Raw genomic sequence first — 22,137 nt, 5'->3', positions numbered from 1 at the left:
TCATGTGTCCGTATTTAGACTCAGAGGGAACCGCCAACTTCAACCCTTTGACCTCCTCCATCCTTCATCGACAACACCTATACACCATGAAGACGCGGAAATCAATGAACCGGACATGCAATTCTAAGAGGAGGGTTACGGCAGGCATGCTCCTCTCATTTCTCTCCCTGGTCGCCATTGTCGACGCAGCGAAGGCCCCCGCCATCGACCCTTGGTACCCGGTGCCTGCGCCTAATAAACAACACAACACCCACGACTTCACACTGCGCCACATCTTCCATCGAGGCACATATCAAGATCCAAAACTACATAAACGGTACGATTTCCGGCCTCAAGAGCCTCTACTTGTTGCGGAAGAGGAAGATGGGGTACGACGGCCTCTCGCAGAACCGCCACACTTTACTGCGAGATCCGATTCCATGGAGATCGAAAGACTAGTGGACAGGGAGCCTTATAGCATAGAGCGGTATCTAGAGTATGCTCGCTATACAGGCTCACCTGCTATCTTGGACGCATCGGACTGGTCGATGGACGAGGTTAAAGGCCCCAACATTTCGGACAAAGAAACCATCCTCAACCTCGCCATCATGGCAGCAGATGCTTATGCAGAAGTACCAGGCGAAGGAGACTGGCAAGACGTCGGTCAGGGATACAACAGATCCACTGGATTTGGCTGGCAAGGTGACGGTCTCCGGGGGCACATCTTCGCCGACGAAGGCAACGAGACTGTCATTATCAGTTTGAAAGGAACGTCCCCGGCTGTTTTTGATGGGGACGGAACGACAACTCGAGATAAACTCAACGACAACTTATTCTTCAGCTGTTGCTGTGCTCAAGGCGGACAATACTTCTGGCGTCAAGTGTGTGATTGCTATGACAGCACCTACACATGCAATCAGACATGTCTGATAAAGGCCCTGCGAAGTGAAAATCGATACTACCGAGCCGCAATTGACCTATACACTAACGTTACCGAGCTCTACCATGACTCGAATGTTTGGCTTGTCGGGCATTCTTTGGGCGGAGCAGTAACTAGCCTTCTGGGCCTCACGTTCGGTCTGCCCACAGTCACGTTCGAGGCACCAGGTGAAGACCTTGCAGCTAAACGCCTCGGCCTGCCTGCGCCACCATCTTCGGACCCTCACCGTCCTCGGACCAAATATACTGGAGCTTATCACTTTGGAAATACTGGTGACCCGGTCTTCATGGGTACCTGCAATGGAGCTACAGCAACATGCACACTTGGCGGCTACGCTATGGAATCGCAATGCCATACGGGAAAACAGTGTGTATACGACACTGTGAGTGATTACGGCTGGCGGGTTGGCATTGGAAATCATAAGATTCGCAACGTCATCGAGAGCGTTATCAAGAAATATGACAAAGTGCCCGAGTGCATACCTGACGACGAATGTGTTGACTGCTACAATTGGAAATTTTTCAAGAGCAATGGCTCAGATGCCACAACTACGAGTTCAACGGCAACATCGACGTCTACACGTACGAGAACGACAACTTGTAAAACGCCAGGCTGGTGGGGATGCTTGGATGAATCATCCACAACGACTCACACAACGCCCGTCGTTACCACGACTTATACAACGACCACATGCCTAACCCCTGGTTGGTTTGGATGTAAGGAGACCGCAAACTTGACGGTGACTACCACAACAGCGGCACCAACAGCACCTGCTACACCTACAAGCAGCTCTGCTCCAGCAACTTCAACGTCGTCCACTTGTGAACACCCGGGGTGGTGGGGATGTCGAGACCAAACGACATCACCCAAAGCTACACCTTCGCCAACGGTGTCACAAACTCGAGCCACCATGACAGGCGCACCAAGTACTTGTGAAACGCCAGGTTTCTTCTTCGGGTGTCGCGATCGCCCGCGTCAGACGAGTGCGGATGACTCCTCAACCACAAAGACAGGGATCATCACTGATGCCCCCAGCGCGACAGCAAGCAGCACACTGCCAACGAGCACGAAGGCTGGACACGGTGGGAAGAAGAAACACGAGTGCAAGCATCCTGCATTTTTCGGTTTGATTTGCCTCGACAGGTATGAGGCTGTTGCGGCTTTGGAACTGTAGAGTTTCGTTTTGATTATACGAGGATGATCAACAGAGAGGTGTGTTCAGGATTACTTATCGGACAATAACAGAATTTTGTGAAACGACAAAAACTTCAGCCACCAATGGTGTCGATAACCATTGATGATGAAGAAACCCCGGGCGGGATTCTTTATCCTTCGATTTGGTCGGTCGGGCGGGCGGTCGGCGCTTGCAAGCTGCGAGGTTTGTATGGGGTTCATAAACAGGAACGCAGGCCTCGGAGAACACGAATTCCTATCGGCAGGCCTCGGGAGAACGAATGGTCACTTGCGTGAATCTCGAAGTCTCGCAGTGAGGATTCGGTGTCGCGGTCGCCTAGAAAGTCGAATGCGCAGATTGTCGGCACGGTTTCCGTTGAACCATCTGGCCGCTTCTAGGGGTCTTGGTGTTGGAAGCAAAATTTGGCAAGTCCAATATATATACAATCACAATATCCTAGGTGTGTGATTGGCTGTGGAGGGCCAGAGAGGGTCACAGGGAGTGAAGAAAGGGCTGTTGTGCTTCACTTGTCGACGTCTCAAGCGCGTTGGCCACGAAGCTGATGGGGAGTTTGGGACATTGAGCGTTTATTTTGCACCAAGGCGGGAGACAACTCTGCGGATAGGACTCAGGAGTTATCACTATGGGGAATGAACCTCGAGGGATCATTAGTTGACATGGCATGTTTGGTTTGTTTTGCTCTAGCATGTCTACCTCACTCCGAGGAGCGTCTTCGATATACGAGCAGTGGGTGGTGCATGAGTGACGACTGAGAAGTATCATTTAAGACATAGCACTGAGAAGCTACCACTACCACCATTCAGAAATACTACTGTTTCACTTGTACAGAAGTACAGACTTGCATCGGTTAGAGTACTTTGTGCATACGTTTTACGGGTACGTATATAGCTTCATCTTTCCCTCTCTCTCTCGGCATCCGGGTACAGACGTGATTATATCAAAAAGCGATACTCTCACGGCAGGGAGTACCCTGAGACATAAAACACACCCCGGTCCCGAGCCACGCCGCAGATAAAGTGATCGTAAACTGCTGTCTTCTGCGAATTGGTGGATTGTGTGTGTCTGTGTGTGCTTGTTTACAAGCCCAATGGATTGTCGGCAGTTTGCTTCTTTCCCCCAATCTTATCCGTGGTGTCCTTTGCAGTATTGCCAACGGCCTTGGTCGTGTTTCCGAGCTGTAAAGACGGCACACAAGGGGGTTTGAGTTGTTAGCCGAATCATTCATTCATTCGTACTATGATAAGACACAGTGTAGGATTGATTTGGGAGGGGGAAGGACCGATGGAGCCGACCCCAAGTAGACATCACATACCCCTTCGGTTGCGCCGCTGACCGTTTTGCCCACGCCTTGACCGACGCCAGAGACGGTGTTGCCGACCGTGTCCTGTGAATGTAGATTTACATATCAGTTTGGGGAACGCACGGAGTACACAGCTAGGATAAAGTAAACCGGTGGGTGATGGTGAGTGCCATTGAGGAAAGACAGGACAGAGTAGCGACCATAACGTATGTGACAGGGGAGAACGTATGAGTAGCAAACGGAAAAGGTGGAAAGGGGAGATCACATACAGTAACGCCGCCGACTGTGTTTCCTACCGTGTCGGTCAACCCGGTGAGGATACCACCTAGCCCGCCTTGCAAGTCAGTACGGCATTCGAGACTGTCACCCGGAGTCCTGCAGGGATGGACTGATGAATGAATGAATGAATGAATGAAGCGTAGAAAGGGGGACAGAAGGGAAATAAGCCATTTGCAAAAGACATGAGTTTGAGCCCCAGGTGCCACAAGGGTAGGGGCGTCCTTAGATCCATTGAAGGTATTAGGTAAGGTGTAGGAGAGTATGGAACGTCGAGTAGGCAAAGCACACATGTACGAGTATGCATGTGTGGTATGTCATGTCCAGGACGTACCTTGTCCTCCTTTCTTCTGTTGTTCTCCAGACATCTCGGAGCTCGATATTTGACCTGTGTTTGTTTTGTATGCTTTGAGTCAAGATGATCGTAGTACGAGTACGTTGAGGGGCTTTGGGGCAGCTGGAACACTGATGGGCGGTAAGAAGAGTATATAAATACCTCAGGGAGAGAGGTAGCTAGGCAGTGCCTCCCTCCTTGTCCACGACCTAACAAGCTGAGAGTTGGCAGTACCAATGCAATTCGAGCTTCCGGAGGGGAGGGGATCACAAAACATCACAAAACACAACACGAACAGGGTATTCTTCCATCATCGACATCACAAAGTCCCATCTTGGACGGAATATTGGAGACAAGGATTGACGTCAGAAGCATTCGCGTTACGAGTGAACACGTTACCCGGGCGCGAGGTAAAGGGGTCAAGAGGGCTCTGTGAGACCAGGGGCCCCATGGCCACGGCTCAAGGCCACAGGTGGCTTGAATGATAAAATGAATGGATCGAGTGGCTTGTGATCCAGACATCCCTGAACGAGAAAGCGACGATCAGTCAGACAAGGGCCGAGTCGATCGGTGAGACAGTTGAGCGAATATGCGGCATGGAGGAAGAAGGTGAAAGTCCAGAAATCAAGATCCCTGTCGAATTACGTAGTAGTCGACGAGTGAGCATGAGGCAACTTGTACGCATGCGAGGGGACGTTCTGGGCACATCGTAAACCGATTGAGGAAGATTGGAAGAACCTACTCGTAGTCCCCGTAGTCCTCGTAGTCCTGAGTAGCGACATAGAAAAAGCAGCTGATCAACATGGGAAAGGCATTGTCGAGATAGACCCAAAAATATATTCAAGCGAGTCGCAGTCTTCTCAACACCATATAATTAATCGCCTACTTCTTCATAAAATTTATAAAGCATTGTGAGCCCATGCTACTGACTATCCAAGAGACATGGCAAGGTCTTCTGAGACGCTGAAGCCTCTATGTGGCACAGTAGTGTCTTGCCATCGATCATGAATATCATCTTCTGGCCCATCACGACTTCGATCACTTCTCGTACTGAACTGGCCCGTGTTCTTCCCACTACTACTCTTGGAGTCACTGCGCTCACGTTTCGAAAACCATCCTCCACTTTTCTTGCTTGTGGCTGACTTGATGCTCATGGCAGCGTCGTCGCCAGCCTTTGGTACTCTATTACCCTGATCGTTGGAAGAGATTGGTGGCTTTTCTGGAGCATCAGCAGACGCACCGATACCTTTCGCAAACTCTTTTGCTCTCCTGACTTTCTCCTCTTCGGTGTCAGATAGCTGTGGGTTCGGGGAAGCCAAAGGACTAACGTCCATGCTGGGTGTGGCTTCCACCAGTTCAGCATCTCTGTACCATTTTCGACGTCGGGTATATCTTCCCCAGCCATCCTCTTTCTTTCCTTCTTCCCATCTGTTGTCGTAGTATATCCAGCCACCGCCATCGTCGACCGTGTCTTTACCGGCATTTCCTGCTGGACCGGTCTTGCTTTGACTGGCAGTTCTCTTATGCTGCTTAGCATCCCCATGTTCGATCTTCCATTCGGATCCCTCAACCCACCTCCATCGTGAAAGTCCACCTTCCACCTCGGGCAGTTCGAACTCGTCCTTTGACGGTGCGGGATTGAGATGCTCATCCGTCCACGGACCACGCTCATAGGCAAATAGCGACGTGGTCCAGCCAAGACCGATCCAACGTCGCTGGTTCTCGTATAGAATAAACGTGAAACGTACACCTGAGGAATCTGGCCTCTTTTTGGTGGCAGCTTCTGATGCTAGGCCGGCTTGAGATTTCAACTTGGCTCTGGCAATGGACTGCAGCAATGAGCTGTCCTTCGGTGTAGCTGAGGTGTCAAACTGCAGTCCGGTAATGAACGCCGCAGTCTTGCGCAGAAAAACAGAACGCCAGAGGATGACTCGTGCTACCCTTGCCGGCTTTGAATGCCATGTTAAGATTATAGTGCCAAATGTAAGGACGACTCGTCGGGTCGTAAGAATGTAGAAAGGGGGTAGGGTCAAGAAGATCCATAAAGGTGTTACGAGAAGGACGCGAATGAAAAGAGTCGTCAATGCGGGTCGAGTAGTTGCTGCGGTCGGCGTGGTTTGTGTAGAGAGGAAGTCGGTCAAGGCAAGAAAAGGATTCAGCAATATGTTACAACGGGCGGTAAGCTCCTGAAGGGTATCAACGATCTCGTCCAAAGTCTTGTGTTGCGAAGTGGTTTCCGACGCCTCTCTTTTGTGACCCTTGATATGTTTCTCGCCGGTTTTGCTGGTTGAGGACAATGGGGAGTATCTTCTCGAGTACATTCCCAATATCAAGCCCACAACGACGATGATTGGGCTGGCAAACCGGATGATCGCACTCCCATAGAGCGTGATGGCCCAGAAGGCTGCCACGAGCAGGAAGGACTCCCAAGGGTCCGGAGTACTCCATGAGAGTAACCCAGCAAGCTTGTTCAGTGGTAGCAGGAACGGATGAGAGTGTGCGAGTGCCCGAGTGATTTGCGGAGGTGTCGCTACCAAGAGAGGTGACTTCTTGTGGACTATGATGGTGGAACGCTGCTTCGAAGTGGCGGAGTATCCAGAGGTAGTAGTAGGGGAAAAGGCTGCGAAGGTAGGCGGATTTGAATCATAGGCCTGCTGGGAGGCTGAGGGATCGGCGGAAGATGCATATGGACCTGATCTGGACATTGAAGACATCCAGGGTGTATCTGGACCTGAGGTCAGTGTCTGAGTGTGCTGGGGATGCAAGAGAGGAGCCGCGTACCAAATGCGGCCATGCACTACGGATCATCCAGACTGTCGGTGTCGGTATGAAAGGTGGTTGCAGCGACGTGCGTTAGCAGTCGTATCAAGAACGATACACATTGTCTGACTGAGTCGAGGAAGAATGATAACTGAAGGAGCGATAAGGTGTGTGTGTCTTCAGGTAAAGCGCAGTGGCATATGGCATGTGCGCAGGCCAGGCAGAGACAGAACTCCGGACTTGGGGAAGCCGCGGCCCGGTCGACATCGTCGTCACCACAGCCCATCGTAGGGTCACATGACTTCAAAGGTTTAACCGAAGTATGGCCGCCTGCGTCAAAAGATTTCCTACAGCTTCCATGGCAAAGATGGGTGGATTGGGTTCTGTTGTCGCCATCTTTGTCGTTCACTTTAGCCAGTCTTTGCTTTTTCTTTCGAGACGGCCAGATGGTGAGTCTAGTTACAGTGATATTCCGGGGCCATCCATGACTCGGACTAACTTGGTACAGGCGCATCGAATTATCGCTCAGATTGTCCTGACGGGCGGCCGAGTCTTCGGAAGAGCCTTTGCAGAAGCCTATAAACAAGCCCAGGCGTCCTCGCAGTATGCTAGAGCAGCGGCAAAGAACGATCCTGGTGCACTCAATACTGCTGCTTCATCCGGGATGACTCTAGATGAAGCCTGCAAAATTCTCAATGTCAAACCTCCTCAAGGCGGCCGCATAAACATGGAACAAGTGATGGAACGATTCAAGAAACTATACGACTTGAATGAACCGAAGAAAGGCGGCGGCGGTGGATCGTTTTATATTCAGAGCAAAGTTCTGAGGGCGAGAGAACGAATAGAGGCTGAGGCGCGATCGGCCGAACGCAAAGCACAGATGGAAAAAGAAATCAAAGAAGGTTGGAAGCCAAAAATGTACAAAGAATGATGCCATGTGCTAACCGTCGACAAGGACGGTGACCACACGCAACTGCGCCGATGCCCAGACTGACACCGACCGACCACCGAACCTACTCCTCTACTCATGGTTGATATATTTGCATAGCGAAAGGCGTTGGAATGGACAAATCGTTTTCGTGGATTGTACAATAGAGGGGAAGGCTGCGTGCATTATTTTGCAAGGCGACTCAATGGGCAGAAACCCCTGGATGAGTGTTTCCTCTCAGCGAGGAGGACGGGAGGTTGATCACGCACACTCACGAAAGGTTCTGTGGCAGGCTTATGGGACAGAATTGCAGACGTACGAATCCTCTAAAGCTTGACTGCGGCTGCTGCATTCACATATATGAGCGGTGATGGATGGAGGAAAAACAGAGGTGGCATGCAGAGCCTGTAAAGACACTTCCAAGAGGGTACGTGAGATTGCCCTCCGGCGAATGTTTGGTTTCCCCGTGGGCAACATTCTGGAGAACTGCCTGGAGAGCGAAGTCATGTCCTCTCTTCTCTTGATCGATCTCCATTGTCCCAAGGTCGGTCACGCCGTCTTGGTTAGGTACTCAGGTTGGAGGAGAATCTAGTAATCCAGCCTCGCCACACAATCAGATTCATACTGAATAATCGAAAAGTGGCCGTCCAGAGACGTTGAAATCCTTTGTTAATTATGCCTTAGTTGAAAGGAAACGTACCGCGAAACACCTCACGAATCAAGAACACCCAGTATCGAAGTACCTTACTAAAGCAAAGATGGCACGGCGACATGTGCTACCAAAAAGGCGTAGATGTTACTCGTACTATGCATGCCAGGGAGGCCCAGATCGTCAACCAATGTGAGGGCGTCATGGATCTTGGTGGCGTCTTCCTCGATTCTCCTTCGCCATCGCGGTCGAGCTGCATTATCTCTAGGATCTCTTGTGTAACCCTCCAAAATAGGCGACCTTGCAGTATGTCAAGTTTCCGTGCGAGTAGAGACTCCATCGTGTCGCATCTGTCGAAGTTCTGTGTCCTCCACCTCCCGCCTCCTATCAACCTTCGGCGCCGAAACACCATGTGTTCTAGGCCACCGCACCTCTATCCTGCTTCTCCCTAGCTCCCGTTCTCTGGTGTATGTTGGCTCGGGGCTTGAGCGCAGGTACGCCCCACCGGTATTTCGCCATCGCCCGAAGAACAAAAAAGGTTCAGGTTCCGGCACGGTTGACCCATTCTTGTTGAATGGGTTGACCGCCAACACCACAACCAGAAATTATGTATATCTCGTAGAGTGTTTTCTCCTGTTCGTCTCACCCTCCTTTCTCCTATTGATCTCTTCCACACTTTGAAACGCCTTTGCGAGGACTGAGAAACCATGCCCAGACCACAGTCGCCGCTTTCGGAGTCGCTTCCGCCGTTGATCTTCGGGACCGCCACTTTCAACTATCAGGTATGATTGATAAGCTGATTACCCCAAGGCTGTGCTTTGACTGACATGCTTTGGAGTACAATCTCGACCCTTATGCCTTAGGTCCAACTCCGCTGGTCCAGAAAGCGCTCGCTCTGGGCGTGCGTGCTTTTGACACATCACCATACTATGGTCCAGCTGAGGAAATACTCGGGGCTGCCCTGGATACCGATCTAGTTCGCAAGCACTATCCACGAGAAAGCTATTTCATTCTCACCAAAGTCGGCCGAATAGCCTCGGATGTCTTCGACTACTCGCCAGAATGGGTGCGCAAGAGTATTCAGCGCAGTTGTAAGCGATTGAAAACTGCATATCTCGATGCCGTGTACTGTCATGATTGTGAATTCGTCTCACCTCAGGAGGTTCTTGGTGCTGTCCGCGAGCTTCGGCGTATTCGAGATGAAGAAGGCACTCTCAAATACGTCGGCATCTCGGGTTACCCCGTCCACGTCCTCTGTGAGCTTGCGGAAATGATTCTTCGCGAGACCGGGGAACCCCTCGACATTGTCCAGTCATATGCCAATTTCACTCTCCAAAACACACGTCTTCTCACCGAGGGATTACAGCGACTTGTCAACGCCGGTGTAGATGTTGTGCCGAATGCAAGCCCTCTGGGAATGGGCTTGCTGAGAAGGAACGGGACACCCTTGGGCGCCATGGGTAACTGGCATCCTGCTCCCGATGGTCTTCGTCAAGCTTGCATTGATGCTGCTAAGTGGGCAGATGCGCAGGGCGAAAAACTCGAAGTGGTCGCAGTTCGTTTCGCTCTCGAAAATTGGCTCCGTGAAGGTGCCAAAGCTGGAGCTTTAGGAAACCCTCTCGGCAGCTCCGAAGCCACTTATGGCCACATCCTCGATCTTCCCAGCGAAAAGCTCGGGGTATCTGTGATGGGCGTCAGCAAGGTTGAGGAGCTTGACGAGACAATGCGAGTCTGGAGAAGTGTTCTCGACGGGCTTGCAGACGACCCTGACGCTGAACCGGGCACCATTACCCCTTCAGATGCAGTCACTGACCATGAGTGGTCTCTCTGGCGGCGACAGAATATTCGTGTCCTCGCAAAGGGAATACGCACGGTAATTGGTCAGCAATGGGTAGACTTCACATGGCCCTCCCCAGATCCTGGCTTCGTGAATTCACTGCGCATGGCGGACGCTCACGTGTCTCAGCCACCGGCCCCGTACGAGAATTCACCAGAAGTGTTGATGCCCACACCGCCCTCAGAAGCAGCGGATGATGGAAGTGACATTCCTAAGATGTCCTGTGAAGCATGATATCGCCAAGACGAGAATACTGCGTCTGGCTCATGTTTCGAAGCAATTTGTTTCGATCTCTTACGGTCACGACAAGATCATTGGCCACATCTATGAACAGCTCGCAAGGATCATGGCTGCCTCTACGAATAACGCGTATCTTGAATTCCTGACCACTGGAAAGTACACTGACTTGATCATCCGCTGTCAAGAGGTCGAGTTCAAAGTCCACCGCCTCATAGTATGCACCCAATCAGACATGCTGGACAAAGCCTGTGGAGGTCTTTTCCAGGTAAAGCTCTCTGCATCAACAGTTTCTGATGACTTCTATTGATACCTTTTAGGAGGCCGAAAGTGGGAGCATTTCGTTCCCGGAGATTGAACCAGAGAACATGGCTCGGGTCATACTTTTCATGTACACCGGGAATTACCACGCTTGCCGGCTTCCCAATTTCTACAAGAAACTCATCAATGATTCCACCGAGGATACGGAAGGCGAGGAGGATGAAGAAGAAGACGAGACGGCCCGGTACCTGGATTTCTGGTCTCGGAACATTGACCATCGTGGCTTAAGAACTGCCCTCAGGACGAATGTCCTGATGTACCAGTGTGCCGACATGCTGTGTTGTGAACGGCTGAGACAGCTCGCATGCGCTCGATTTCTGAACGAAGCAAGGCTGGCGTATGACCTGGATGGGTTTGATGAGCCTCTGCGCATCGTCTACGAGTCCACAAGGGTAGATGACAAGGACCTCAGATTCGAAGTCACCTGTCTGTGCATTGAATATTCTGACCTGAAGACTCTACCGGAAATGACAGCAGCCGTCTTCGAAGAGTACAATCCCGGCTTCTGGAATTTTTCGATCGAGGTCAACAAGCGAAAGGGTAACAGAATCAAAACGGCTGTCAAGGACTTTAACGAAAAGATGGCGAGCAGCAGGTGCTTTCATCACAAAGGTTGTGTGAAGGAGGTGGAATTGGAGCTAGTCGAGTATGGTGACTCTGTGAGTTTCTACATAGTCTGCACTGAATGCGGAGAGGACTTTTAGACACAGGTATTTACGCACCTCTGGATTCAGGATCACATCCTGGGAACTGGCAGAGCTGCTAAAAAAGGGTAGTCCACCTCTGATATCACAACTCGAGCTGGGAGAAGTCAGTCCTTATCACGATAATGGGAATGAGAATAGATACCAGGGCTACATTTCTTCCACAGCAAGAAGCAGAGACTCACGTTATGCTTGTTTTGACTCGGACAACTATCAGTGTATTCTCCCCTTTCGACTTCTTCCAGTCCAGAACTCGAGATCAAGATCAAGATCCATATTAGCGATGGAGTGGGATAGTCAATCAATTCTGCCGTTGACATTGGCTTCTGTTTATTGTAGAGAAAACACGACATCGGACCGTGCTCGGTATGCCTCTGTGCCTACGTAATATTGATGGTCGTGGCCATTAGTTCTCGCACTTTGGTCGAGAGAGGGTCTCATCACCCTGAACCATTTCATGAGACCCTGAACCATCCCCGTTGATATAACGCTATCTCTAAGGTGACAGGAAAACAGGAAAGAGGAATGGGAGGATGCATGATCATGAAATCTCAACCTTTGTATCTCAATCCTAATGACACTTGCTACCTGGGTATCAAAGTTTCCTGTCTATGTCCATTGTCCATTATCGCCCGCGGGATTTTCGCACTGCTTCTTGAAGAGAACGAACACAACAAAACACACCCCTTTCCCGTGCGCCGACCCTTTACGTGAGTAATGCTAGCAAGGCTTAATCGATATCAACAAAAACACATCGCTCAACCGCAGCATCGACGACGCCTTGGATCGTCCATCTTCCGTCCCAGATGCGTCGCCAGATCGTGTCTTCCCCTGCAACATTGCCGACCGCGTCCTCTAGGCCCTTGACGCCGACCATGCCCTCCCTTTCTCGCCATAGTCGTTCAGCCTCCTCACCGGCGCTTTTGACCTGTGCATCCTCGTCCTCGGCTCGATACAGGTCGCATTTATCACATTCGCTGCACTTCATCCCTGGCGTAGGGCGGAAGTGTTCGCAGAAATGCCGATAGCCCTCGCCTCCCTCGGTGTTGTCTCCGGCCTTGCCTATGTTCTTCCGACACAGGTAGCACATGCTGTACCCACACACGCACGTCAGTTTGTTGCAGCCGGAAGACTTGACGAAACCAGTCCCGCACCGCGGACACGTACGCTTGACCGCCGCAGTCCGGGCGGCTTCGACCGTCTTTCGCAGAGAGAGGATCAGGGGCTCGTGGCATACGTGCGGATCGTGCCAGGCCTTGAGACATTTCAAACACGACTTCCGTGAACACGATGGCCGTCGACATGTGAATCGTGAAGTACGCCTTCGAGATGCGGCGTGCCCTAGTGCGGTGTAGAACAACGCGAGGAAGTAGCCGGGAAAGATGAGCAAGAACGGAAGGATGATGCAGGCGATGGAGGGTATGAGCTCCAGCATCATGATGAAGACGAAGATGTTGATCCCCGTGGGCCAGCGGAAGTGCCATGTCAGCTCTGCTGCGGAGTTGCGGTCGTATACTTGCGTGGCTTCGGCATAGGAGCAAAAAGGACAGCGAATGATGGGCAATCCCGACTTTTGCAAGTTGTCTTCGGCTAGACGATCTTCGAACCTGGTCCAGGTTTCGGTACCGGATTTCTCGCGGAGGACGGCTCGCTCAACTAGATCTGGAGGTATATAGCCGTCGCAGGAATCAGTGGCCAGACACTTCAGCGTTCCTCGCCCCACTTCGACCGACTTGGCCCAGCCTTGTCCAAAGATGGCTTCGTGAAGAGTTCGACGAACGCAGTCGAGACAGATGGTATGCCCAGAGTGTGTGCATGCCGAAACGTCCTCGAAAGGAACGTCGTTGTAGCAGACTTGACATTCGAAGATGGCCCCAGCTTCCTCGGCCTCTCGTAAATTGAGGGCCAGGGCAAGTTCGAGATCGATGGTCTGCTGACGGTCTTTCTCAGCCGCCTGAACACTTCCTGTGAAAAGTACCGAAAGCTCTTCGTCAAGCTCTGGATTTCCAGTAGTTAACAACCTCGCCGGGCTCGTGGCGGTTTTGGGTCTCTCTAGCAAGATTGACGGGGGCTCCCTTGAAGGCTTCCTTTTCTTGAATAGACTGGTGAATGTGTTCCGCCATGACCTGTTCACGATGGCTTGTAGTGTAGGTCGTGCCAACGTGTAAGAGGAATTGACCTCAGCCAGAACAGCATCGATAGCACTTCTACTCAAGCCGTTGAACTCGCGCCCGAGCGTCCACTTCACGGCGTCAACATATTCCCGCGACCTGAACTGGTCTTCCACGGAAATGGGATCTTCTTGCGTTCTTGGTGGTATGTTCATCCGGCCTCTAGCCCACTCTACCTTATACTTGAGAAGTTGCTCGGTGCATATCGGTAGCCTGCTGTCCCCATCGAAACGGACGAGGAGTTCGCGGAGGACTTCGAGCTTAACGTCGGGAAAGAGATCGGCGAGGATGGCTAGGTCGCGATTTCGTGAGATGGAGGGATCGTCTTCATGCTGTCGAGGAAGAGACTCTCGCGAGCCGCCCCGGAAGGGATTCTTGCGTAGTACTTCGGCGAGCGTAGACCCGGGAGACGTTGATGTTGACTGAGAGGTACAACGCGGGGAAGGAGAAGAGTTAGCGGAACGTTTCGATGACTTGGAAGAAAGCCACATCACACCGATTGCATATCGCAGACATGGTCATGGGGGCATCTGGCATGTAGAGGATGTTGGATGAGTCGAACGCAGCATTATCAGCCTAGTGAGCCTTGAAATATAGTCCGAAAACGGAATACGAAGTCTGGCGTAAATTGTGAGACATTACGGCATAGTCTATTGGTGGTCATGAGGCGGGAGCCCGCGGTAAACCCGACATTGCCCTCGTCTGCTCTGGGTGACTCCCCCAAAGCCAATGTCCCTTTTCACGTTGCAAAAATGCATTCGACACTGGATATCATCACCACAAACAGAACGTCATGGACAATATAAGAGACCAAAAAAAAGGGCTCAATCGGGATTCGAACCCGAGGCCTGTCACAGTTCACAGTTTTTAAAACCACGAGGGGTCACACCCGAAGCGACAATCATACCACTAGACCATTGAGCCATCGATTGCAATCTGGAGCGGAATTTTACCCGCAAATTCGGCATATTCAATAAATGACTTACTTTCCACCGCCGACGGGGGACGCTTGGCAGTATTATGTGCACGCTTGGCCAATGAACGCTATTTCTCGCCCCTCCCAGAGACATGGGACGAGTTCCAACTTCCGGCCGTGCATCTCCCTGGAGCACATGGAAAAGCTGCCTGAAAAAGGGTTGAGGATCCATACGCCCTGCGGTGACTGTGGGGAGGCGATCACATTTACATAAGCAACATAACTAAGCTGTGATTGGCCCACCCAGCAGCGGCCACCAGTCCGCCGAACAAGCGCCCGAACATCTTTTTTATCGCGTGAAGCATTTGGAGAGAGGGCCACTGCTATCGCCCGCTCCATGGCCGTATGCGCGGTCTGTTCTCAATTGCTTTCTGAATCTTTTCTTCTCTCAACCTGTTTCGAAGGGCCTCGTTGATGAAGTGCTGACCAACAGCTACAACCCGTCTCTCATCATGGCTACTGCTCTTGTAGCATTACCGCGAGCCTCCCTGCCGGTCAGGCGATTGCTGCGGCCTCAATCCAAACCAATCGACCTGTCCCGTATCTGCGTACGGTGCCTCTCTCAGCAACAACACCTTCGTCAACGAGTCGCGCCCGAAAAGCAGACCACTGAAGCGTTGAGTTTCCTGGAAAGAGATGTCTTGTTCAGCGACAGACACATCGGCCCTTCACGCAAAGATGAGGTGCAGATGGTCAAGGCACTCGATCCACCAGCCAAGGATCTCGACGACTTCATCAGCCAAACCCTGCCTGGAGACATTCGCGCTAAGAAGCCTCTGGTTGTGCAGAACATGTTTGGGAAAGAGAACGGCGAGGGGCTGCATGAACATGGCATCGAAAGAGAACTCCACAGCCTGCAGAATACCAACCGTGCCTGGCGATCATTTATCGGAGCAGGGTACTACGACACGAACACACCGACGGTCATTCAGCGAAACATTCTCGAGAACCCTGCATGGTACACCAGCTACACGCCCTACCAGGCCGAGATCAGTCAAGGTCGTCTTGAGTCGCTGTTGAACTTTCAGACCCTTGTTACTGACCTTACTGGTCTCGCGATTGCCAATGCCTCCGTCCTAGACGAGGGCACTGCCGCAGCGGAAGCAATGACCCTCTCCCTGAATGCTCTCCCAATGTCTCGACAGAAAAAGCCAGGCAAAGTATTTGTGGTGTCCGATCGTGTCCACCCTCAAACAATTGCAGTCCTCGAGTCAAGAGCGACAGGATTTGGCATCAATATTGTTGTAGGAGATGTTCTGAAGAATGACTGCGAGCTTGTCAAAGATCAAGGTGCCAACCTGATTGGTGTGCTAGCGCAATATCCTGACACGACCGGTGGTGTCTTCGATTTTCAGCATCTGTCGGATGTCGTACACACTGCCGAGGCAACGTTCAGTGTAGCCACGGATCTCCTGGCCCTGACTCGTCTCAAGGCTCCAGGAGAGTTTGGCGCGGATGTTGCTTTTGGAAATGCACAACGATTCGGTGTTCCTCTCGGCTATGGTGGACCTCATGCGGCTTTCTTCGCCTGTAATGAGAAGCACAAACGGAAGATCCCAGGCCGACTTGTCGGTGTTTCCAAAGATCGTCTTGGAAACCAGGCTCTGCGTTTGGCTCTTCAAACTCGTGAGCAGCATATCAGAAGAGAAAAGGCCACCAGTAACATTTGTACCGCTCAGGCGCTCCTCGCGAATATGAGTGCTTTTTACGCCATCTACCATGGTCCACATGGTCTCAAAAAGATTGCTGAGAGGGTATCAGCCATGGCAAGGTTTGCTCAACACATGCTCAAATCCAAAGGATATGAAATTGTCACGGAAGGATTGGGAAAAGATGGATCTGTTCTGTTCGACACGGTCACTGTGCGAGCAAAGGACCAGGAGGATTATCAAAACATCTTAGCTTTCGCGAAGAGAAAGGAGATCCTATTCCGCCGTCTTACTCTCACCGGCCGCGACGACCTCCTCGGCTTCTCTATTGACGAGACCACTTCAACCAGAGATCTCGGTCACCTGTTGGAATGTTTCGGTGTGCCCAACTCTGAGTACATGGCCGCATTCAAGAAGCCAGACTTTGTCGCAGCCTCGAATGCCGATCCAATCCCGCCCGCATTGAAGCGACAGACCCCCTATTTAACACATCCTGTTTTTAACTCGCACCACTCCGAGACCGAGCTGCTCAGATATATCTACCATTTACAGTCAAAAGATCTATCGTTGGTCCACTCCATGATCCCTCTTGGATCTTGCACCATGAAGCTTAATGCAACCACCGAGATGCTACCAGTATCTTTCTATGGCTTTTCCAAACTCCATCCTTTTGCCCCCATTGAGAATGCACAGGGGTATGTGCAGTTGTTTACGAGACTATCCAATGCTCTTACTGCGATCACCGGTATGCAAGATGTCAGCCTCCAACCCAACTCTGGCGCCCAGGGAGAATTCGCTGGCTTGCGCGTGATCAAGAAGTATCTCGACAGTAAGGAAGAGACCAGGGGGAGAAACATCTGTCTGATTCCTGTGTCTGCCCACGGAACTAATCCTGCATCAGCCGCCATGGCTGGAATGAAGGTTGTTCCTATCAAATGTGATACCAAAACCGGCAACTTGGACGTGGATGATCTTAAGGCGAAATGCGAGAAACACAAGGACCAGCTGGCTGCTATCATGGTCACCTACCCCAGTACATTTGGTGTTTTTGAACCCGCGATCAAGGAGGTCTGCCAAATTGTCCACGATCATGGAGGACAGGTCTACATGGACGGTGCCAATCTCAACGCTCAAATTGGCTTGTGTAATCCCGGCGAGATTGGTGCCGACGTCTGTCACCTCAATCTACACAAAACTTTCTGTATTCCTCATGGTGGAGGTGGCCCTGGTGTCGGACCCATCGCGGTTAAAGAACACCTCCAGCCATTCTTGCCGTTCCATCCTCACGTCGACCCTCACCAAGGCACCAACCGCGCAACGACAGCCATTTCTCCCGTCAGCTCTGCTCCATGGGGTAGTGCCTCGATCTTACCGATCAGCTATGCATATATTCAACTTATGGGTGCCAACGGCCTCAAGCACGGCACAGAGATGGCACTGCTGAATGCAAACTATATCATGTCTCGTCTCCGACCACATTACCCGATTGTCTACACGAATGCAAACGGCCGCTGTGCACACGAGTTCATCCTAGACGCTCGTGGTTTCAAGGAAACCGCCGGGGTTGAAGCCATTGATATCGCCAAGCGTCTCCAAGACTACGGATTCCATGCACCGACAATGAGTTGGCCAGTTGCAAACACCCTGATGATCGAACCGACCGAGTCGGAGTCCAAGGAAGAGCTCGACCGGTTCTGCGACGCGTTGATCGAGATCCGAAAAGAAATCAAGGCAGTTGAAGATGGCCACGTTCCCCGAGAAGGTAATGTTCTCAAGATGGCACCTCACCCACAAGCAGATCTGCTGGGTAAGGATTGGGACCGCCCATACACCCGGGAACAAGCAGCTTATCCACTGCCTTGGTTGCGGGAGAAGAAGTTCTGGCCTTCGGTGGCACGTGTCGATGATGCGTTTGGCGATACCAATCTCTTCTGCACCTGCACGCCAGTTGAAGGATACGAAGAGTAAGGATGTACTGGACCTCAGGCGCCCATGTCGACGTAATCATGCCTGGGGTTTTGGTTGCAGGTCTGATGTCCTTGACTCAAGGAAGGCTTTTGTTAATAACTATTGCATGATCGGAGTTTCAACATCTCGGGTCTGAGGATAAGACAGATAGATAGCAAAGGGAACTTTTTTTGGTTTTTACCCAGCGTCGGTGGGTCATAGATGAGCAAAGGGGGTCGGTTCTTTTTGAGTTTTTGCTGTGACCGAAAAAAGAAGCAAAGGAATTGAAAATGTGACATAGTACCTAGTACGAGTGGATGATGTTTGCTTTCAACGAGTAGTGAGACAAAAGCTCAAGCTGGGATTCGTTCTTGTTCTGCCATGACTCAAAAGTGGTGTTTTTCTGGGCGTTTGTGTTTGCACTCGATTCCCACAGCGATCATACCGAAAGCTTCACCGTGAGCCGACGATGACGATGATGGATGATGGTACGCAGGGGAGACGTTACGCATATCCAGGAGTATCTACAGACAGAAGTAAGAGGTGGGTGTACGGAGTAGGTACCGACCGGTACTTGGAGGATGCGAGAGGACGAGCACATACGAAGTGAGGAAATGAACATCCCTTCCAGTACGAGTACGGAGGGGGGGGGAGAGAAAGGACAACCTGAGTTTACTAATTCATACATTTCATACAGTACACTTCATCGAAAAAGGACCGTCCTTTTGTTGTTCGTCATCACGGTTCGGTGGTCGTCAGGGTATATTTGTTTTCCTTTTTCTTTTTCCCATCACTTCATGTGGACCCGCACGGAGCCCGTGTTCAATACTCCGTACGAGTGTAGGTTTGTTGGCAGCAACCCACGGGGCGGTTCTGAGGCAAGGAACCGCTGAGTGCTGACATGTGAATGCCTTAGGCGGTCGGTTGAACAATGTGAATTGCCCGGATCACACTCGGACTCGGACCCGGGACTCAGACTCAGACTCAGGATTTTTGTAACCAACCTCAGAATCTCTTTGCGCCACTCTTCCACTCCCCCGCGTCTTCGACGCCCTGAGCGACCTTGCGCGTGCCGTTTTCAAGACCCGTGGCCGCGTTGTTCAAGCCGTCGCCCAGAGGTCTGCCGAGGCTCCCTGTCGCGCCGGTGATGGTGTCTCCGATGCCTGTACGGTGTATGCCGTAAGCGTCAGGGAGTGGTCTGGGTACTAGGGGCAGATAGGAAAGTAGGAACTTACCGCGACCGGCTGCACCGGTGACACCTCCCACTGTACGAGCCACGCCGCCCACGGTGTTCTATAGACGTTGTCAGAAAAGTGTGATCATCGGTGTGAGAAAGTTACAGTGAAGGGGATGTGTGAACTTTTGCCGTTATTTGTTGGGACGAGGTGGGTAGGAACGCGGGCAAAGAATAAAAAAGAAAGGGGATATCATGGCAGACGTCCGGACCATGATGGTCCCTTGGACATGACCGATAGGTACTTACACCGATGGTGGAAGTCACGAATTTGGCGGCGCCAGTGACACCCTGGTCGGAAGATGAAGTGTTGATGGGCATCTTTTTTTATTTTGCTTTTAGAGTGTATTGTAAAGGTGGAGTGCAGAGTGTGAAGATTTATAGAGTGATGGGGGCTCAAAGTGCCGAGGGCTGACTGTGTATATCAAAAGAGGACGACGGCGAAGTGGGTAACGTCGGGAGCTACTTGAGTATTAATAAATAGGTCGAAGGGGGAGGGAGAGAAGGGTCACTGGTTCAAGGTGGACTACATGGACAGAAAAAACAAGATATTCTATCCAAAGAAGAAACAACAACAACAACAACAACAACAAATGGGAAGTGAGTGAGTGAGTGAGTATACGGGATCGAGACGCGTATGGGGGCAAAAAGGAGTCTAAGGTACAGGGTATTCGTAGGGATCGCGAGAGATGACGTCAAGTAGAGGGGGCGATTCAAGAAACCAGAGAGCGAGGGAGATGGAGAGGGAGAGCAGGCGTAATCAGATCGGCATGTTGAGCACCCGGTTCACTATACGATGAAAGGTATGCACAATGTGATCTTTTATATCCTTGAACCTTGTAAATTTAGCAGAAGCATCGTAGTCTGCAGACCTGGATCCACTGCCCGAATTGTATATTCTTAGCAAAACGTAGGTACCTGTGCTGTGGTGTTTGTATTCTCGCTGTTGAAAGACTGGAAAAAGACGCCTCTCCCACGCTCGCTCATAAACGAAGAACATGCGAAAGGGCAAAATAGTAGTACATGGGTCATATGTTGGTACAAGAGTATGATCACCGCCTTCGAGAGGAGGCTTCATGGGTAGTATAAGACAAACACATATGACTTGCTGAGTTTCATCCTCTTCGACGAACCAGGCATCGTGCATCGTATCCCGTGTATCGTGTCTCTAACTAGTAGTGGTCATGTCCTGTATTCCCTCAGGTCAGCGTCAATACTTCTGGCATCGAGCTCGCAGCAGCAAAGACTTCGCGAGGATACAGGTAGATAAGGCAAGGGTTCAACTCACGTCCAAGAGGCTTTGCTCTCTTTCCAATGTCCTTGGCACTCTGCTGCTTGATCTTGGCCAGACGAGCCCTGTTTGTGAGAAACGCACACGTTAACGACCATGATCGTCTCATTTGGCATCTGTGTCGGGTCCGTGGCACGACTTACTCTTCAGCGGCTTCCCTCTCCAACATCTTGACGTGTTCCCGGGCTTCCCTGACTGCTGTACGAGCCTGCATCAGGGCTCTGTCGGCGTCCTTTTCCGCCGCCTCCGCACTGGCGACTCTCTCGCGGGCGGTGATGATGCTGGGATCCTCGTTGTGGTGCCGGCTGAAGAGACCACCGCCAGAGCCGCGCGAGGTGGAGCCCGAGTGCGACAGGCGACTGCGGCCGTCGTGGTGGTAGTCGGGGGACGAGTCACGGCGCTTGTTGAAGAAGCCGCCTCGTCTGGGAGAGCTGTCGGAGGAAGAAGACGAGTGCCGAGGGTGACGGGAGTGAGCGGCGGCGCTGGTGGTGTTGGGTGCAGCCGGGGTTGGCTCGGTGGCGGTAGACTTGTGTCCGAAGAGACCCATGTTTGATGTGTTCCGACGGAAGGGTATACCGTGGTAGTCTGTAAGTGGAGAGTGGGATTTGATAATATGGAGTATCAAATGAGCTTGTTGCTTTCAAGGGTGGACGGAGGATGGAAAATCGAGAATATCTTGGTCCTCAGGACGGGCGAGGTGATTTTATAACTTCGTTCTCCTCCGTCGTCTACTCTTACCTAGAGCACAGAACACAGACTCCCCCGTAAGGGCTCATCAACCCCTTCTGGGCCCTTGTCGTGCCCTGAATCCGGTTTTCTGATTCTGATCTCAAGGGCGAATGGGTGACGTAGAGTACAAGGACTCTCGTATCAATGAGCCTTGCAAGGCCAGGGATCGCTGCAGATCGCCAGCCTCGTTGGCCCAAACAGACCTAAGATGACGCCACATGTCGGCTGTTCTTGTAGAACTGTGGAAGGATGGCGACCCTTGTTCAGGCCCGAGCTGATCCCTGACACTGACAAGGGACTCGTATCTGCGATTGACCTTGGGGTTGTTCTGTAGAGGACATCAAAATGACGGCATGTTGCAGCTGAGGAGATTACATGCAACCGACACACGAAGCTTGATTGGTTCGCCTCTGACAGACACTTCTGGGGGCTTGTGGCTGAGGGACATGCCAGGTCTGTTCTCTGTCGTCGAGCACATACGGAGAAAGCACTTCAATGGCAAAGGTTGAAAAAAGCAGAGGACACTCGTAGCTCGGAGCGGCGGATCGTGCCAGCAGCCCCATGGCAACATCCGCTTGGCTACGGAGGACCAGTGTATGCACATTGATGGATAAGGTATCTACGGGAAAAGGTATGGTATGTACATCATACATGCGTTAATCATGGTAGAGCTGGATAAC

At 51.6% G+C, this 22,137-nt stretch overlaps 10 protein-coding genes and 1 non-coding gene across 11 annotated transcripts; 5 read left to right on the top strand and 6 right to left on the bottom strand.

The window, feature by feature from the left end:
• Window positions 1–86: 86 nt before the first annotated feature.
• Window positions 87–2,093, top strand: PV08_00137 (uncharacterized protein; the record flags this gene model as incomplete). Its single annotated transcript, XM_016374504.1, has 1 exon — window positions 87–2,093. The coding sequence occupies one exon, from the start codon at window positions 87–89 to the stop codon at window positions 2,091–2,093; it is 2,007 nt and encodes a 668-aa protein (XP_016239780.1).
• Window positions 2,094–3,190: 1,097 nt separating this feature from the next.
• PV08_00136 (uncharacterized protein) lies at window positions 3,191–4,058 on the bottom strand (the record flags this gene model as incomplete). The annotated part of the gene is made up of 4 exons (XM_016374503.1): window positions 3,191–3,289; window positions 3,427–3,498; window positions 3,684–3,748; window positions 4,025–4,058. The coding sequence occupies 4 exons, from the start codon at window positions 4,056–4,058 to the stop codon at window positions 3,191–3,193; spliced, it is 270 nt and encodes an 89-aa protein (XP_016239779.1).
• An 895-nt stretch (window positions 4,059–4,953) lies between these two features.
• PV08_00135 (uncharacterized protein) lies at window positions 4,954–6,738 on the bottom strand (the record flags this gene model as incomplete). The annotated part of the gene is made up of 1 exon (XM_016374502.1): window positions 4,954–6,738. The coding sequence occupies one exon, from the start codon at window positions 6,736–6,738 to the stop codon at window positions 4,954–4,956; it is 1,785 nt and encodes a 594-aa protein (XP_016239778.1).
• Window positions 6,739–7,230: 492 nt separating this feature from the next.
• PV08_00134 (mitochondrial import inner membrane translocase subunit tim16) lies at window positions 7,231–7,715 on the top strand (the record flags this gene model as incomplete). The annotated part of the gene is made up of 2 exons (XM_016374501.1): window positions 7,231–7,233; window positions 7,293–7,715. 2 exons carry the CDS (start codon window positions 7,231–7,233, stop codon window positions 7,713–7,715), a joined length of 426 nt encoding a protein of 141 aa, XP_016239777.1.
• A 1,353-nt stretch (window positions 7,716–9,068) lies between these two features.
• On the top strand, window positions 9,069–10,432 carry PV08_00133 (uncharacterized protein; the record flags this gene model as incomplete). Its single annotated transcript, XM_016374500.1, has 2 exons — window positions 9,069–9,143; window positions 9,200–10,432. The coding sequence occupies 2 exons, from the start codon at window positions 9,069–9,071 to the stop codon at window positions 10,430–10,432; spliced, it is 1,308 nt and encodes a 435-aa protein (XP_016239776.1).
• Window positions 10,433–10,544: 112 nt separating this feature from the next.
• Window positions 10,545–11,460, top strand: PV08_00132 (uncharacterized protein; the record flags this gene model as incomplete). The annotated part of the gene is made up of 2 exons (XM_016374499.1): window positions 10,545–10,703; window positions 10,756–11,460. The coding sequence occupies 2 exons, from the start codon at window positions 10,545–10,547 to the stop codon at window positions 11,458–11,460; spliced, it is 864 nt and encodes a 287-aa protein (XP_016239775.1).
• A 730-nt stretch (window positions 11,461–12,190) lies between these two features.
• Window positions 12,191–14,122, bottom strand: PV08_00131 (uncharacterized protein; the record flags this gene model as incomplete). The annotated part of the gene is made up of 1 exon (XM_016374498.1): window positions 12,191–14,122. The coding sequence occupies one exon, from the start codon at window positions 14,120–14,122 to the stop codon at window positions 12,191–12,193; it is 1,932 nt and encodes a 643-aa protein (XP_016239774.1).
• A 329-nt stretch (window positions 14,123–14,451) lies between these two features.
• PV08_00130 lies at window positions 14,452–14,555 on the bottom strand. Its single transcript has one exon. It is a non-coding gene; the product is annotated as a tRNA-Pro (tRNA).
• A 504-nt stretch (window positions 14,556–15,059) lies between these two features.
• On the top strand, window positions 15,060–18,224 carry PV08_00129 (glycine dehydrogenase; the record flags this gene model as incomplete). The annotated part of the gene is made up of 1 exon (XM_016374497.1): window positions 15,060–18,224. The coding sequence occupies one exon, from the start codon at window positions 15,060–15,062 to the stop codon at window positions 18,222–18,224; it is 3,165 nt and encodes a 1,054-aa protein (XP_016239773.1).
• Window positions 18,225–19,208: 984 nt separating this feature from the next.
• Window positions 19,209–19,758, bottom strand: PV08_00128 (uncharacterized protein; the record flags this gene model as incomplete). The annotated part of the gene is made up of 3 exons (XM_016374496.1): window positions 19,209–19,366; window positions 19,439–19,496; window positions 19,687–19,758. The coding sequence occupies 3 exons, from the start codon at window positions 19,756–19,758 to the stop codon at window positions 19,209–19,211; spliced, it is 288 nt and encodes a 95-aa protein (XP_016239772.1).
• An 878-nt stretch (window positions 19,759–20,636) lies between these two features.
• Window positions 20,637–21,275, bottom strand: PV08_00127 (uncharacterized protein; the record flags this gene model as incomplete). Its single annotated transcript, XM_016374495.1, has 2 exons — window positions 20,637–20,793; window positions 20,872–21,275. 2 exons carry the CDS (start codon window positions 21,273–21,275, stop codon window positions 20,637–20,639), a joined length of 561 nt encoding a protein of 186 aa, XP_016239771.1.
• Between the last annotated feature and the right edge of the window lie 862 nt (window positions 21,276–22,137).

The sequence above is a fragment of the Exophiala spinifera genome, assembly GCF_000836115.1.
Source record: "Exophiala spinifera strain CBS 89968 unplaced genomic scaffold supercont1.1, whole genome shotgun sequence".
Classification (NCBI taxonomy): Eukaryota; Fungi; Ascomycota; class Eurotiomycetes; order Chaetothyriales; family Herpotrichiellaceae; genus Exophiala; species Exophiala spinifera.
Note: the sequence above shows the minus strand (reverse complement) of the source record. Positions and strands in the feature narration are given on the sequence as shown.